The sequence below is a fragment of the Aotus nancymaae genome, unplaced genomic scaffold, assembly GCF_030222135.1.
Source record: "Aotus nancymaae isolate 86718 unplaced genomic scaffold, 86718_ANA_hifiasm-v0.15.2.pri h1tg000021l, whole genome shotgun sequence".
NCBI lineage: Eukaryota > Metazoa > Chordata > Mammalia > Primates > Aotidae > Aotus > Aotus nancymaae.
Window position 1 is genome coordinate 2,097,998 of NW_026988433.1, and position 14,745 is coordinate 2,112,742.

At 51.1% G+C, this 14,745-nt stretch overlaps 1 protein-coding gene across 4 annotated transcripts in view; it reads right to left on the bottom strand.

Moving 5' to 3' along the window:
* Positions 1-14,745, bottom strand: part of ADGRD1 (adhesion G protein-coupled receptor D1) — a 172,725-nt gene that overhangs the window by 99,338 nt on the left and 58,642 nt on the right. For all 4 annotated transcript variants that reach the window (XM_012455940.2, XM_012455938.2, XM_012455937.2 and 1 more), the window contains one exon: positions 13,523-13,664. In XM_012455940.2, coding sequence (XP_012311363.2) covers positions 13,523-13,664 — 142 coding nt within the window. The remainder of the gene's footprint in view (positions 1-13,522; positions 13,665-14,745) is intronic.

The window sequence follows — 14,745 nt, forward strand, 5'->3', positions numbered from 1 at the left end:
GAGGTAGAAGTTGCAGTGAGCCAAGATCATACCATTGCACTCCAGCCTGAGTGACAGAGCAAGACTCTGTACCAAAAAAAAAAAAAAAAAAAAAAAAAAAAACACCTCAGCCTCCGGTCTCCAGACCTCAGCCCATGTTGGGAAAAATTCCTGCAGCCTCCATGTCATGCTTCCCTGACAACGATGTGGGGGACAAACGTGTGACTCTTCTGAGTTCACCCCTCCTCATGCCTGTCAGAGAGCGCTGCCAGGGAAAATCTTCCCATCAGACACATCATTTCAACTCAGAAGAGCAGGGCCCCAGAACATCCTTAGAAGTATAAAAGCAACCTTCAAAGAAAAACCCCAAAGCCCTAGAGAACGCTTGGCTAAGACAAGCCTTAATTATCATCCTCTTTTGGTATGATAAAAATTCCTCTCCACCTCTTTTCAAGACAAGATTCCTTATTCAAACACTTTCTTTTTTTAAAAATAACTACAGTAACCAACCATTAAAACAGGGAGTGCATTTTAATCCACCCTTTCTTTTTCTCTGGTTTACAAACTGGCACCTTCCATACTTCACAGAAGACAAAAACATGGCCTTCTACAAAACTTCCATCCACAGCATCAACGCCCGAAGGGCCTGTAATTCACGGCAGCCAGGAAGGGAGAAGTGCCTGCAGAGACGTCTCCCCCGGGCCACCACGCCATCTCTGCCCTTGGGCCACAGTCAGCAGGCCTTAGGACCAGTGAGAAAATGGTCCAGAGGGCCCTCCCTGCCCAAGCTTCTCACACAGAGATGCCGGTGCACCACTCCCTTCCCAGCTTCTCGTGTCTGGAAGGCTGAACGGTGCCTCCAAGAAAAGTCGTACAGTCTTGCATGCCTTCATGACAGGGACACATTCTGAAGATGCATCATGAGGCAGTTTCGTCGTGCTGTGAACATCACAGAGTGGACTTACACAAAGCTGGACGCGCAGCCCACTACACACCTGGCTGTGTGGGGTAACCTACGGCTCCCAGGCTACAAACCTGTACCCACTACTGCATTGGGCACTGCCGGCGGCTGCAACACAATGGGAAGGATCTGTGCATCTAAACACATCAAAACAGACAAGGCACAGGAAAATCTGCTCTTACAGTCTGATGGGACCACTGTGATATATGTGATCTATCACTGACCAAAACATGAGTGAAAGTTTCCAAAACACACAGAACGCTCGAGAGGGTCTGCTGCAGCACCAGCCACACTGGAAACCCCGGTAGCTTTAGGAACCATTAGAAGCCACACTCAAGTACCCTTCTGCCAGGACAGCCAGCACACTGAGGAGTTAGTTATTGGGCACCAGCACCACACTCCAGCTCTTCGTATGGGCCTCTCTGACCCTGATGTCACAGAGAACACCAGTGACCTGGCCAGCGGGGCCGCCTGCACCTGCTTCCTGCATGCCACTCTGCCAGGGGCAGGAAAGCACTGTCCCTCGGGGGTGGCTAATTCTAGGCTTTGTCACTCCCAAAACCATTACTCAGATCATCCAGATGCTAACCTGAGCATCACTCGGCTTTCAGATCCGTTCCGCCTTCATCTGTGGCTGACAGCTCATCAGGTTGAATCTTGGGAAATGACTTAAATACAAACACCTGGGTCACGAGCAAAAGGCATCTGCAGAGATTAGTGGTCTTCTCCCTGCTGTTTGTCACTTCACTGCCCCTCTACACTGCCCGAGGGTCAACGTAAGGGGGAAGAAGAAGGTCCCTCTGCAGTAGATAGAAACTTTCCGGGCTCCCAGGACAGAGGCCGGCCACCCACTGCAGGAATATGCAGCTTCACATGGTCATTTGCTACAACATGTTATTTATACAAAATAATGGTAACAACTCAAATGCACATGAGTAGTAGAGGGGCTGAACAAGCCCGTGAGTGGGGTGCTGTGCACCTGAGAAGTTGGAAGGCCTCTGCGGACAGGTTTGGAGTGATTTCCAGGATAAACTGAGTACAAAAGAGTTTCCACGGTGTACCACCCTTCACAAGACACAGAAGGGAGTAGAAAAAAGTACATGGATCTGTTCATTTGGCACAAAAGAAATTAAAAAAACACACACACACACAGAAACCAATGGGACCTGCTTACTTGGGGAAATGGGTGGGAACAGGGTGCAAAGAATGGAAGATGGATACAGAACAGGGGTGTGCCACGCCTCAGAGGACGCCTTGGTGTACATCTGACTTTAGAGACAGAGCGGGGGTGGGCCGCACCTCAGAGGACGCCTTGGTGTAGATGTGACCTTAGAACCACAGTATGGTTCACATACCCCACAAATACACCAACACTGAAAATCAACCAACATGTGGGGGACCCAGAAGAGAGCACCAATGACAGCAGATGAACTTGGCTGTATTCTAAGTGATACTACAAGAAGGGAGGCAGAAGAAAGGAAGCAGCTGTGGGACACAGAGAAATGGTATCCTAACTATATGGTGTAAGGCTAAAAGCAGAGAGGATGTGAACAGCAGTGTCCCTTCATCAGTAAATACATTTCCCACAAGGTGTGGGTTAGCAGTTCTGAACCTGTGTATGCAGCACATTTACACAAATAAAATGATTGAGAATAATGAGACACAGGTTTCCTACTTTGGGAGAAAGAAAAGCATAACAAGGAAAGACTAAATAAATCCTGCAGTCTCAGACCAGAAACAGGTATCAGAATGTAATCATAGTTTGCAACACAGACGCACACAGAGAGAGAGCGATAAACGCAGGTGGATGCAGATGCGTGCATGTGCTTCTGAGAACACACACACACACACACACACACACAGATAAATGCAGGCAGATGCAGATGCGTGTGTGTGCTTCTGAGACCACATACACACACAGAGAAATGCAGGCGGATGCAGATGTGTGCATGTGCTTCTGAGAACACACACACACACACACACACACACACACACAGATAAATGCAGGCGGATGCAGATGCATGTGTGTGCTTCTGAGACCACATACACACACAGAGAAATGCAGGCGGATGCAGATGTGTGCATGTGCTTCTGAGAACACACACACAGAGATATACGCAGGCGGGTGCAGATGCATGCATGTCCTTCTGAGAACACACACACACACACACAGAGATAAATGCAGGCGGGTGCAGATGCGTGCATGTGCTTCTGAGAACACACACACACACAGATAAACGCAGGCGGATGCAGATGTGTGCATGTGCTTCTGAGAACACACACACAGAGATAAATGCAGGCGGATGCAGATGCGTGCATGTGCTTCTGAGAACACACACACACAGAGATAAATGCAGGTGGATGCAGAGGCGTGCATGTGCTTCTGAGAACACATTCACACAGATTTCCTGGCTCTGTCCACCGAGAAAGAGGATCTAGAACAGTGACACTCCAGCAGAAACGAGCACACTCTGTCCCTGATCATGATTTCTAAATATCATTCTCCAACCAAAATGCACAAGGCCTCCTCAGGGAAAGAGCTGATTCCATCAGCCCAACATATCTTTAATCCCTGACTCTAAGGGGGGACTCAAAAAATGAGGGAGGCATCAAAGGAGGCAGAAGCCAACTGGACAAAACTCCCAATGGTCACGGCTGGAACAATGGGAACAACAGAATCCATAATGATAGGGCCAGATGGTGCCCTGTGGAATGAAATAGTATCCCTGAGCCATAGCAACATAAGCAAATGAATAAATAAATAACAATTTGTACTGATCATAGAATTGCAATTAATAAATGCAGAAGGAATGATGGAAATACAAAGTCATTGTTAGGCAAACATTACAGTAATAATTTTTGAGGGCAAGAATCATCAATGGATGTAGAAATTCATGTAGGAGGATGAGTGTAAGGATGACTGTGTAGTTTCATGGCATCTCCCCACCACCAAGATCCTTATTCTAGACAAAGGGGAAAACCATCCCTTTACAATGGGTTCACCTGGCAGACACCATCTCACCCACACCATCTAAGCGAGCATCACCAGCAACAATAAACATCCACATCCCATACTCGCTGTGCTGGGGCCGAATTGTTCCCCCTAAAGTCACCTGTTGAAGCCGTAACCCCCAGAACCTCAGAATGCAACAGTGTTTGGAGTCAAGGTCATTGAAGGGTGATGAAGATAAAATGAGGTCATTAGGGTAGGCCCTAATCCGACATGACCAGTGTCCTTATAAGAAGAGATCAGGGCCAAGCGCAATGGCTCACACCTGTAATCCCAGCACTTTGGGAGGCCAAGGCAGAATTGCCTGAGCCCAGGAGTTCAAGACCAGCCTGAGCAACATAGTGACATCTCATCTCTACAAATAACTGAAAAATTACATGGGCATTGTGATGCATGCCTGAGGTCCCAGATTCTCAGGAGGCTGAAGCAGGAAGACAGTTTAAACCCTGCAGATCAGAGCTGCAGTGAACCGTGATTGCGCCACTGCACTCCAGCCTGGGCAATAGGGTAAGACCCTATTTCAAAAAAAGAAGAAAGATCAGGACACAGATACGTACAGAAAGACGACCACGTGAAGTCACAGGCAGAAGATGCTGTCTGCAAGTCAAGGAGGGAGACCTTGGGAGAAACCAAACCTGCCTTGAATTTCCAACCCTGAGAATGGTGAGAAAATACATGTCTGTGGCTTTGCAACCCACAGGTCAACTCACACAGCCTCATGCTGTGATCAGGAAGGACCGTTTCACTTCCCTGACATTCTTGTCAAAGACAAATAGCCTCAGCCTAATGGGGAGGAAGTGTCCAGGGATAATCCACAAAGCACCGGCCGTGCCACCACGGAAGTGCCAAGGTCATGGGAGACAAAGGGAAGCTAAGAACCTGTACAAATTGCAGTTGCCTAGGAGACCTAACAATTAAATACTCTGTACTGGCCGAGTTGAGATCCCGGGACTGAAGAAAAGCTGCATGTGAGAAAACTGACACCATTCAAAAAATGTCTGTTGTTAATATCAATGTCAATTTCCTGGTTTCAATCATTGTACTTAAAAATTCCATCATCAGGGAAGATGGGTGAGCGATCTGTATGTCTGTAGACAGGGGAGTTCTGTACCATTCTTGCCATTTTTTTTTTTTGTAAGTTTAAAATCATTTCAGAATAAAAAGTTTAAAACATTGACGTTGTAAACTGTTGACCTCCTGGCTGAATGCAACCCACACATAGGGTCGTTTTTTTTTTTTTTGACAACACTAAAAACAAATTCAAATTAGCTGCCAACAAGACAAATCCAGAGATACAACTTAAAGCCCAGATTCAGGGCTGCTCTTCAAAAGTCACAAGCTGTGGTGACAGTGACACCCCAAGAAGGCCAAAACTCAGCCCAAAATCAGCCTGTGTCCTGGGCTGCTCCTCACACTGGCCATCCCGGGCCTGGCCCCTGAAAGCTGCACCCAGAGGAGGGCCTAGTGTGAGGAGGTGCCCAGTCCTGAGGACACAGATTCCCCGCACTGCATGGGGAGAGAGTCTAGGGCTTCTTTGAGGTCCAGGGGCCTTGGATCAATGTCCAGGGTGCAGCCTTAGCAAGGGCTTCATGTACGGATGTCCACATCTCGGGCAACTGCCTCGTTCAGACACAGCCCATGTCCAGGTGGGCACAGCCCACATATCAAAGCCTCAGCACTCGGCCTGCAGACCTCCCCTGGCCACCAGTGCTCCGTTTCCCTCCTCAGATCGCCAGTGTCCCACTGCATGTAAGCCTTGGGAACCAAACCTCTCCCCTGAGCTCAGCCCTGGGATGCTGTTAGGCATGCATGAGGAGCTGAGTTGTGCCCTGGCTGGAGCTCAGGGTCTGGCCTGGGAACATCTCCCTCCAGCACCCCCTGCCCGGGCTAGAGCTCAGGATCCTGCCTGGGAACATCTCCCTCCAGCACCCTTATTACACTCAGTCCCTTCCAGAATTTGACAGCCTGAGCAATGGCCTGGCTTTGGGACTGAATGGCATTCAGGTGGAGCTGAGGCCGTCTGATGAGCGAATTTTTGACAATAGCAAAACTGACGGCACTGGACTCTTTGCAATATGCATTTGGGGTGCTTATGCTAATTCTCAAATTTCCCAAGAATCTGCTTTGCTCATTCCTTGCTCCCTTCTAAGGAATAAGGTTTCATTTTCATTGACCTGGGAAGTTTGACATTTCAATGTTGATTCAAAACTTAAGATTTTGACTGAAGGCAGTGAGCAATTTTGACTAAAGAGAACACTGCAGTTTCTGATCAATTGTCATGTCAAAAACCCCTAGCATCCCAGGGTGGTATGTGGGCACTATCCCTGTCCAGACCCTCAGTGGAACTGCTGGAAAGTCCTCCTGCATAGCCCTGGGTGAGGCACCCTGGAGACCCACTCTGTCTGACAGCAGAGGCTGAGCTGCAGAAGGTCTCAGCCCACCCGGGGGCCCCTAGAGCTGGGTGGGACAGGGGCCAGCAGTGAGGGTGACCAAGGAGGAGCAGCAGGAGCAAGTCCAGCAGAGGCCACTGCTGGAGTCGGCCTGAGGTCAGGGTCTGAGTCTGTATTATTTAATAGCTTGGGGAGCAAACAATGTAAAAAGGCAAAATCCTGCAGAGGCATCTGTGCAGGGCTCTGAAGTGTGCTCACCCAGGCACAGCCTGGGTCACCACAGCTGTTCTGAACCAGAGACCTATAAGTCTGTACTCCAGCCTTGCTGAGGCGCTGTCACATCCCCAGGCCCCACCCAGGCACCCACCCCCACCCGCAGGACCTCACAGAACCAGAAGAAGCTTTGGGCACTGGAAGCCAAAAGTAAAGCCCCTCTCAAACACCTTGGTCTGTCTTGAAAGTAAATCACTAAGCTTATTGATAAAGGATGGTGGAAATGAAACAGCTGTGCTTTGAGAAAGAGATGTTGAGAATGTCAACACCTCTGGTAACAGAAATGATTCAATGGTGTCATTAAACAGTGTTAAGCAGAATACGTTTATGTGCCCTTCACTGTATAAAAAAGCAAAACCCCTCCCTATCAGGGAGGTGGGCTCTTTTCGATTTTATTTTGCACCAGTCATAACTGACTCAAGTTGGTTTCCTAAGAAAACAGAATCACAGAATTTTTTAACATAGGGGTCCTCGTGGCCTGAAGTCAGTGGCTGAGAGGGCAGCATGATGGAAGCGTTAAACAGGGCGGCCAACCTGGGGTGGAGCTTCCAATCTGTCTCATTGGTGGACCCTCTTGGTGGGAAACCGCTGGGATGAGCCAACCTCTAAGACCACCGTTCATCAGGCACCACAGGGGGTGTCCTCCACAGCAGAGGCATGGCGGGATTTGACCAGAACCCGAGCCAATGCCCCCCATTCCCAGGGTGAAGGGACAGGCGTGCAGACACCTGGGAGAATGCAGGCGTCAGCCCTGCAACCTAACCACATGGCTGTGACTCAGTTTACTGCCTCCCTGCCTTCCTGGGAGCAGGAGGGGTGGGAGAGGAGGGGGCTGCCTGGGCAGGAGAGCAGACAGAGGTGTCAGGTCCCTGGGTGAGGCACCCTGGAGACTGTGCAGGAGAGGGAGAAGCCGTACCACACAAAACAAAATCACTTTACACTTTCCAGATTCCAGGGCTCTTACATGCCTGACCTAACAAGGATGGGATGTGGGTGTGTGTGCATGTGGTGTACTAAGGTTGGGTATGTGTACGTGTGTGCCCACATGAGTGCTGGTTGCAGATACATGCACTGGGTATGTATGCACTGGGTATGTGTGTACTGAATGTGCATGTCTGTGCTGGGCATGTATGCACTGGGTGTGTGTGCCTGGGTACCTGTGTACTGTGTATGTCTCTGCTGCGGTGTGTGTGCACTGGGTGTGTGTGTACTGAGTGTGTATATCTGTGTTGGGTGTGTATGCACTGGGTGTGTACTGAGTGTGTGTGTCTGTGCTGGGTGTGTCTGTGCTGGGCGTGTGCACTGGGTGTTTGTGTTGGGTGTGTCCGTGTTGGGTGTCTGTGCTGTGTGTGCACTGGGTACCTGTGTTGGGTGTGTCTGTGCTGGGTGTGTGTGCCCTGGGTGTATGTGTACTGTGTGTGCCTTAGGTGTGTGTCTGTGCTGGGTATGTCTGTGCTGAGTATGTGTGGACTGAGTGTGGACTGTGTGCGCGCTGGGTATGTCTCTTCTGGGTGTGTGTGCACTGGGTATGTGTGTCTGTGCTGGGTGTGTGTCTGTGCTGGGTATGTATGCAATGGGTGTGTGTGTCTGTGCTGGGTGTGTGTGTGCTCAGTGTGTATGTACTGAGTGTATGGACTGGGTGTGTATGTGTTTGCGCGCCTGTGCATGGGCATGTATGCATGTGCATGTGTGCCTGTGACACCTCACTGAGTGTGTGGCTCCCCTGCAGCCTGGCACTCAAGCTGCGCTCTCATCTCCTACCTCCCCTCTCCACGTGCCCTCCCCTCTCTACATGCCCCGGCTTCACCTTCTGGGATGATCCCTGACTCCTGCTCTTCAACATCCCTCAGCCCCTGTGGTCTGCTGTGATTCACAGTACCCGCCCACTCACAAGAACACCTTCAACCTCAGAACACACAGAAGTTCCAGAGTCCTTCAGAACGAGCCTCCTGCCTTTACAGTCTCACTCTACTACCCAGGCTGGAGTGTAATGGTGCGATCTCAGCTCACTGCAACCTCTGCCTCTCGGGTTCAAGAGATTCTCCTGCCTCAGCCTCCTGATCAGTTGGGACTACAGGCTCGTGCCACCATGCCCAGCTAATTTGTATTTTTAGTAGAGATGGGATTTCACCATGTCAGTGAGGCTGGTCTTGAATTCCTGACCTCAGGTGCTCTACCCACCTTGGCTTCCCAAAGTGCTGGGATTACAGGCGTGAGCTACCACGCCCAGCTACAAACTCTTGACTACAGGCTTGACACACCTCAGGGCAGCACTGCCCTATCCTCAAGCCTGGAAGCTCTAAGTGTCTCTGCTGCATGTCATGGCCACATTTTCAAATGCAGGCTGAGCCCATGAAGCGCATCCTCACTGACGTCATGGCAGAGGGGAGAGCCTGTGCAGGAAATGAGGTTTCTCTCCACACCACTGACGTCACGGTGGAGGGGAGAGCCTGCGCAGGGGACGAGGTTTCTCTCCATACAAAGAGAAGACACAAATGTCAACTGCACAACTGCAAGACAGGGCAGTGACTCCAGCACAGCATCATACAGCATTTCCTGAGCCTCCATTCAGTGCCAGGGCTCAGTGCAGGCAAGTGATGAAGGGAAGCGGGCTCCACGATGGATCTGGCAGCCTCTGAGAAGCTGCAGGCCATTGAAGAGATTAGTGACTGGCATAAATGATTATAGCATACAGTGCGGAGACTCAGAGCTAATACAGTACAAAGACGGCATGGAGGGAGGTTCCCTTCTGTACAGGCCACAGAGTGCTTGGAAGAGAGGAGGCTCCTGCTGAGATGGGTGAACTCAGATAGTACAGGTGTGGGGAAGGCCGTCCAGGCACAGGGAACAGCACCAGCAATGACAGCAGCTGCCTGCTGGGCTTGAAAGAAGAGCCAGAGGTGCAGATGGAGAGCCGGATGGGAAGGGTCTGCTAGAGACCTGCTGACAGGCCTAGAGTGTAAATTTTCCTGCGGGGCAACGAGTCCAGAAGGTCTTTGAATAGGTGAGTCGCACCATCTGATCTGTGTGTCAGAAAATAAATCGGGAAACTGTGGGGAAAATGGAGCAGAGAGAACACAAGAAGGCTGCTGGCCAAGGTGAGAAGTCACTGGGCAGGAGAGGGACACCAGGGAGAGGCAGAGGGAGCAATGCAGGGGACACACTGAAAACAGCCTCACAGCTGGTAACATGCAGAAAGGAAGGGCAAGGAGCTTGAGGTGACCAGTCTCATCTCCAGTCCCATCTCCATCACCAGTCCCAGCTCCATCTCCAGTCCCCTCTCCATCTCCATCTCCATCTTCACCTCCAGTCCCCTCTCCATCTCCATCTCCAGTCCCCTCTCCATCTCCACCTCCAGTCCCCTCTCCATCTCCATCTCCAGTCCCCTCTCCATCTCCATCTCGAGTCCCCTTTCCATCTCCATCTCCATCTCCAGTCCCCTCTCCATCTCCATCTCCATCTCCAGTCCCCTTTCCATCTCCATCTCCATCTCCAGTCCCCTCTCCATCTCCATCTCGAGTCCCCTTTCCATCTCCATCTCCATCTCCAGTCCCCTTTCCATCTCCATCTCCATCTCCAGTCCCCTCTCCATCTCCATCTCCATCTCCAGTCCCCTTTCCATCTCCATCTCCATCTCCAGTCCCCTCTCCATCTCCATCTCGAGTCCCCTTTCCATCTCCATCTCCATCTCCAGTACCCTTTCCATCTCCATCTCCATCTCCAGTCCCCTCTCCATCTCCATCTTCATCTCGAGTCCCCTTTCCATCTCCATCTCCATCTCCAGTCCCCTCTCCATCTCCACCTCCAGTCCCCTCTCCATCTCCATCTCCAGTACCCTCTCCATCTCCATCTCCAGTCCCCTCTCCCTCTCCATCTCCATCTCGAGTCCCCTTTCCATCTCCATCTCCATCTCCAGTCCCCTCTCCATCTCCATCTCCATCTCGAGTCCCCTTTCCATCTCCATCTCCATCTCCAGTCCCCTCTCGATCTCCACCTCCAATCCCCTCTCCATCTCCACCTCCAGTATCCTCTCCATCTCCATCTCCAGTCCCCTCTCCATCTCCATCTCCAGTCCCCTCTCCATCTCCATCTCCAGTCCCCTCTCCATCTCCATCTCCAGTCCCCTCTCCCTCTCCATCTCCATCTCGAGTCCCCTTTCCATCTCCATCTCCATCTCCAGTCCCCTCTCCATCTCCATCTTCATCTCCAGTCCCCTCTCCACCTCCATCTCCATCTCCAGTCCCCTCTCCATCTCCATCTCCAGTCCCCTTTCCATCTCCATCTCCATCTCGAGTCCCCTTTCCATCTCCATCTCCATCTCCAATCCCCTCTCGATCTCCACCTCCAATCCCCTCTCCATCTCCACCTCCAGTCCCCTCTCCATCTCCACCTCCAGTCCCCTCTCCATCTCCACCTCCAGTCCCCTTTCCATCTCCATCTCCATCTCCAGTCCCCTCTCCATCTCCATCTTCATCTCCAGTCCCCTTTCCATCTCCATCTCCAGTCCCCTCTCCATCTCCATCTTCATCTCCAGTCCCCTTTCCATCTCCATCTTCATCTCCAGTCCCCTCTCCATCTCCATCTCCAGTCCCCTCTCCATCTCCATCTCCATCTCGAGTCCCCTTTCCATCTCCATCTCCATCTCCAGGCCCCTCTCGATCTCCACCTCCAGTCCCCTCTCCATCTCCACCTCCAGTCCCCTCTCCATCTCCATCTCCAGTCCCCTCTCCATCTCCATCTCCAGTCCCCTTTCCATCTCCATCTCCATCTCCAGTCCCCTCTCCATCTCCATCTTCATCTCCAGTCCCCTTTCCATCTCCATCTCCATCTCCAGTCCCCTCTCCATCTCCATCTTCATCTCCAGTCCCCTTTCCATCTCCATCTCCATCTCCAGTCCCCTCTCCATCTCCATCTTCATCTCCAGTCCCCTTACCATCTCCATCTCCACCTCCAGTCCCCTCTCCATCTCCATCTTCATCTCCAGTCCCCTCTCCATCTCCATCTCCACCTCCAGTCCCCTCTCCATCTCCATCTCCATCTCCAGTCCCCTTTCCATCTCCATCTCCAGTCCCCTCTCCATCTCCATCTTCATCTCCAGTCCCCTTTCCATCTCCATCTCCATCTCCAGTCCCCTCTCCATCTCCATCTTCATCTCCAGTCCCCTTTCCATCTCCATCTCCACCTCCAGTCCCCTCTCCATCTCCATCTTCATCTCCAGTCCCCTCTCCATCTCCATCTCCAGTCCCCTCTCCAACTCCATCTCCATCTCGAGTCCCCTTTCCGTCTCCATCTCCATCTCCAGGCCCCTCTCGATCTCCACCTCCAATCCCCTCTCCATCTCCACCTCCAGTCCCCTCTCCATCTCCATCTCCAGTCCCCTCTCCATCTCCATCTCCAGTCCCCTTTCCATCTCCATCTCCATCTCCAGTCCCCTCTCCATCTCCATCTCCAATCCCCTTTCCATCTCCATCTCCATCTCGAGTCCCCTTTCCATCACCATCTCCATCTCCAGTCCCCTCTCCATCTCCATCTCCAATCCCCTTTCCATCTCCATCTCCATCTCGAGTCCCCTTTCCATCACCATCTCCGTCTCCAGTCCCCTCTCCATCTCCACCTCCAGTCCCCTTTCCATCTCCATCTCCATCTCGAGTCCCCTTTCCATCACCATCTCCATCTCCAGTCCCCTCTCCATCTCCATCTCCAATCCCCTTTCCATCTCCATCTCCATCTCGAGTCCCTTTTCCATCACCATCTCTGTCTCCAGTCCCCTCTCCATCTCCACCTTCAGTCCCCTTTCCATCTCCATCTCCATCTCGAGTCCCCTTTCCATCACCATCTCCATCTCCAGTCCCCTCTCCATCTCCATCTCCAATCCCCTTTCCATCTCCATCTCCATCTCCATCTCGAGTCCCCTTTCCATCACCATCTCCGTCTCCAGTCCCCTCTCCATCTCCATCTCCATCTCCAGTCCCCTCTTCATCTCCAGTCCCATCTCCATCTCTTGACTGCTCAGCTCACCCAACAGCACAAGCGCGTGGGCCCTTCCCAGGTGGGGCAGAAACACAGTCACCCTGGAAGGAACTGGAACACCCATCCAGGTATGCACACAGTCAGCCTTGGCCACGAAGCAGAGTAAAACAGAATGAAATAGAAAATCCTGCCAGGAAATGCCTTTAGTGTTATTTCAGACCAAAACCACAGTGAGTTCTTGAATAAATGCCTTGAAAAATTGCACCCTCTGAGTGTCACATCAACACCACACCTCCTGACATGAACCTGGAGGGGGAAACAGTGCATGTGTTTTTTTAAAGAACGGCAGTATTATACTCTGGTTTCTCTTCAGGTTGTAAACACCTTTTGCCTTTTACTAAAGAACAACAGGGCATCTGTATCCCCAATGTCTCTGTCCCTCCTACTCACTGGCAAAAATAAACAACATGTGGAGAGGAAAGCAGTTATGAAGCATCAGGACCAACAGCTTATCACACAATGCCGGAGCATAAAAATGGTTTCTCCCGAGCTCTGAAGCATGTTTCTCTCTAACAGAACACAGTGCTACATCTTGCTGATGGCTAATACACATGGTGACTGCGATGGCCAAGGTACCCCCCTCCTCCAGTAAGGACACTCCCTATAAATCAGAGGAAGATCAGTGATCACTGCACACACGTCTACGGGAGCCAGCTCAGAGGCCTCTTCCCCAACATCGACACCGCGCGGCCAGCCCAGGCACTATGCAAAGGGCTTCCCACTACAGCTCAGAAACAAAGGCCCAAGAAAAGGAGCTTCAGGGACAGGAAGATTCCAGTTCTGGCCAGCACCAAGGCTGTCAGAGATTCTTTATGCAAGCACACATCGACAACCCAACATTCCTCAGTGTGAAACCAGATCAAAGACACTGGCACTCACCAGTTTGTGCTTGAGGTGGATGGTGATGAGCGGAGAGCCTGACAGGTTCTGAGACAACATGGGCAGTGGGGACACCTCCAGGGAAATCAGGTGGCTGGTGGCAAATAGCAGGCAGTCCTGGTGACGCATGGCCTCTGCGATCCTGAAGAAGAGACGGAAATCATTACAAAATGGGAAATACATGGGAGCAGCACACAGCCAGAACCTGGGCTGGGAGTCTAACGTTCTGCCTGAAACTTTTGAGACTGAAATCTTCTTTGGATGAAACTTTGATTTGTATCATTCAGCCTCAGCTGCTCTCTTGAAGATATGAAGCTGGTACCTGCAAGCGAGTTCCATTATTCCATGTTTTGACTCGTCGCTTGAATTCTCATCCTCAGTACCCACTCTCTTTAAGGTTTGATGCCAGGACCAAGAAGTGAGACAGAGCCCTTGACCTCAAAGAGTTTATAAGAGCAAGATGGCCCAGGGAGTGTAAACAAGCAGAAATACTCAAAGCAACAGGGCGTGAATCCCAGCAATTCCACTTAAATTAGCTGTGTGACTGTGGACAGGTAACTCACCCTGTCGGAACTTCAATTTCCCTGATTCTTAGATGGCGCAGTGGCCATCTGATGTTTTCCCCACCCAGTATTCGTTCATCACTTTCCTGATCAAAGTACCTGCATTTCCCTCCAGGTGACCATCCCTTCCCCGCTCACAGCCCACACAGCCTAGAGTTGACTCATCTTGACTCAGGAGGAAGCCCTGGTATCCGAGTCTGGATCAGTCAGTACACTACAGTCTGCAGGCCATGGGACCCATTTAGGAATGACACCCAATCCAGTCAAATCTGAGGAGATGCCACAAGGTGAGATGGGGGAAGAATGTGGGCTCAAAGATCCTCGTGTCTCCCAGCCAGACTTCTCCTCATGCCCTGAAGGCACAAGGCCCTGGGAACAGCTTGCAATCATGATGAAGAAGACTGACTGAGAAGGAAATTGCCGAAAGATGGAGCCCAGTGACATCAATGGGATGCTGGATCAAGCTGCTCCTGAAGCCAGCTGCCTGTAGAGCTCTTGGCTTACATGATCCAAAAAATTCCCCCTTTTCCTAGAACTGTTTTAAGATGGGTTTTCCGTTCCTCACAACCAATCAAAAGAAGCCTAACTTATGCCTACTGTGCCTGTCTCGTGGGGTTATGAGCTTGAAAAGATATTCAGGGCCAGGAGGAGAGTGAGGGA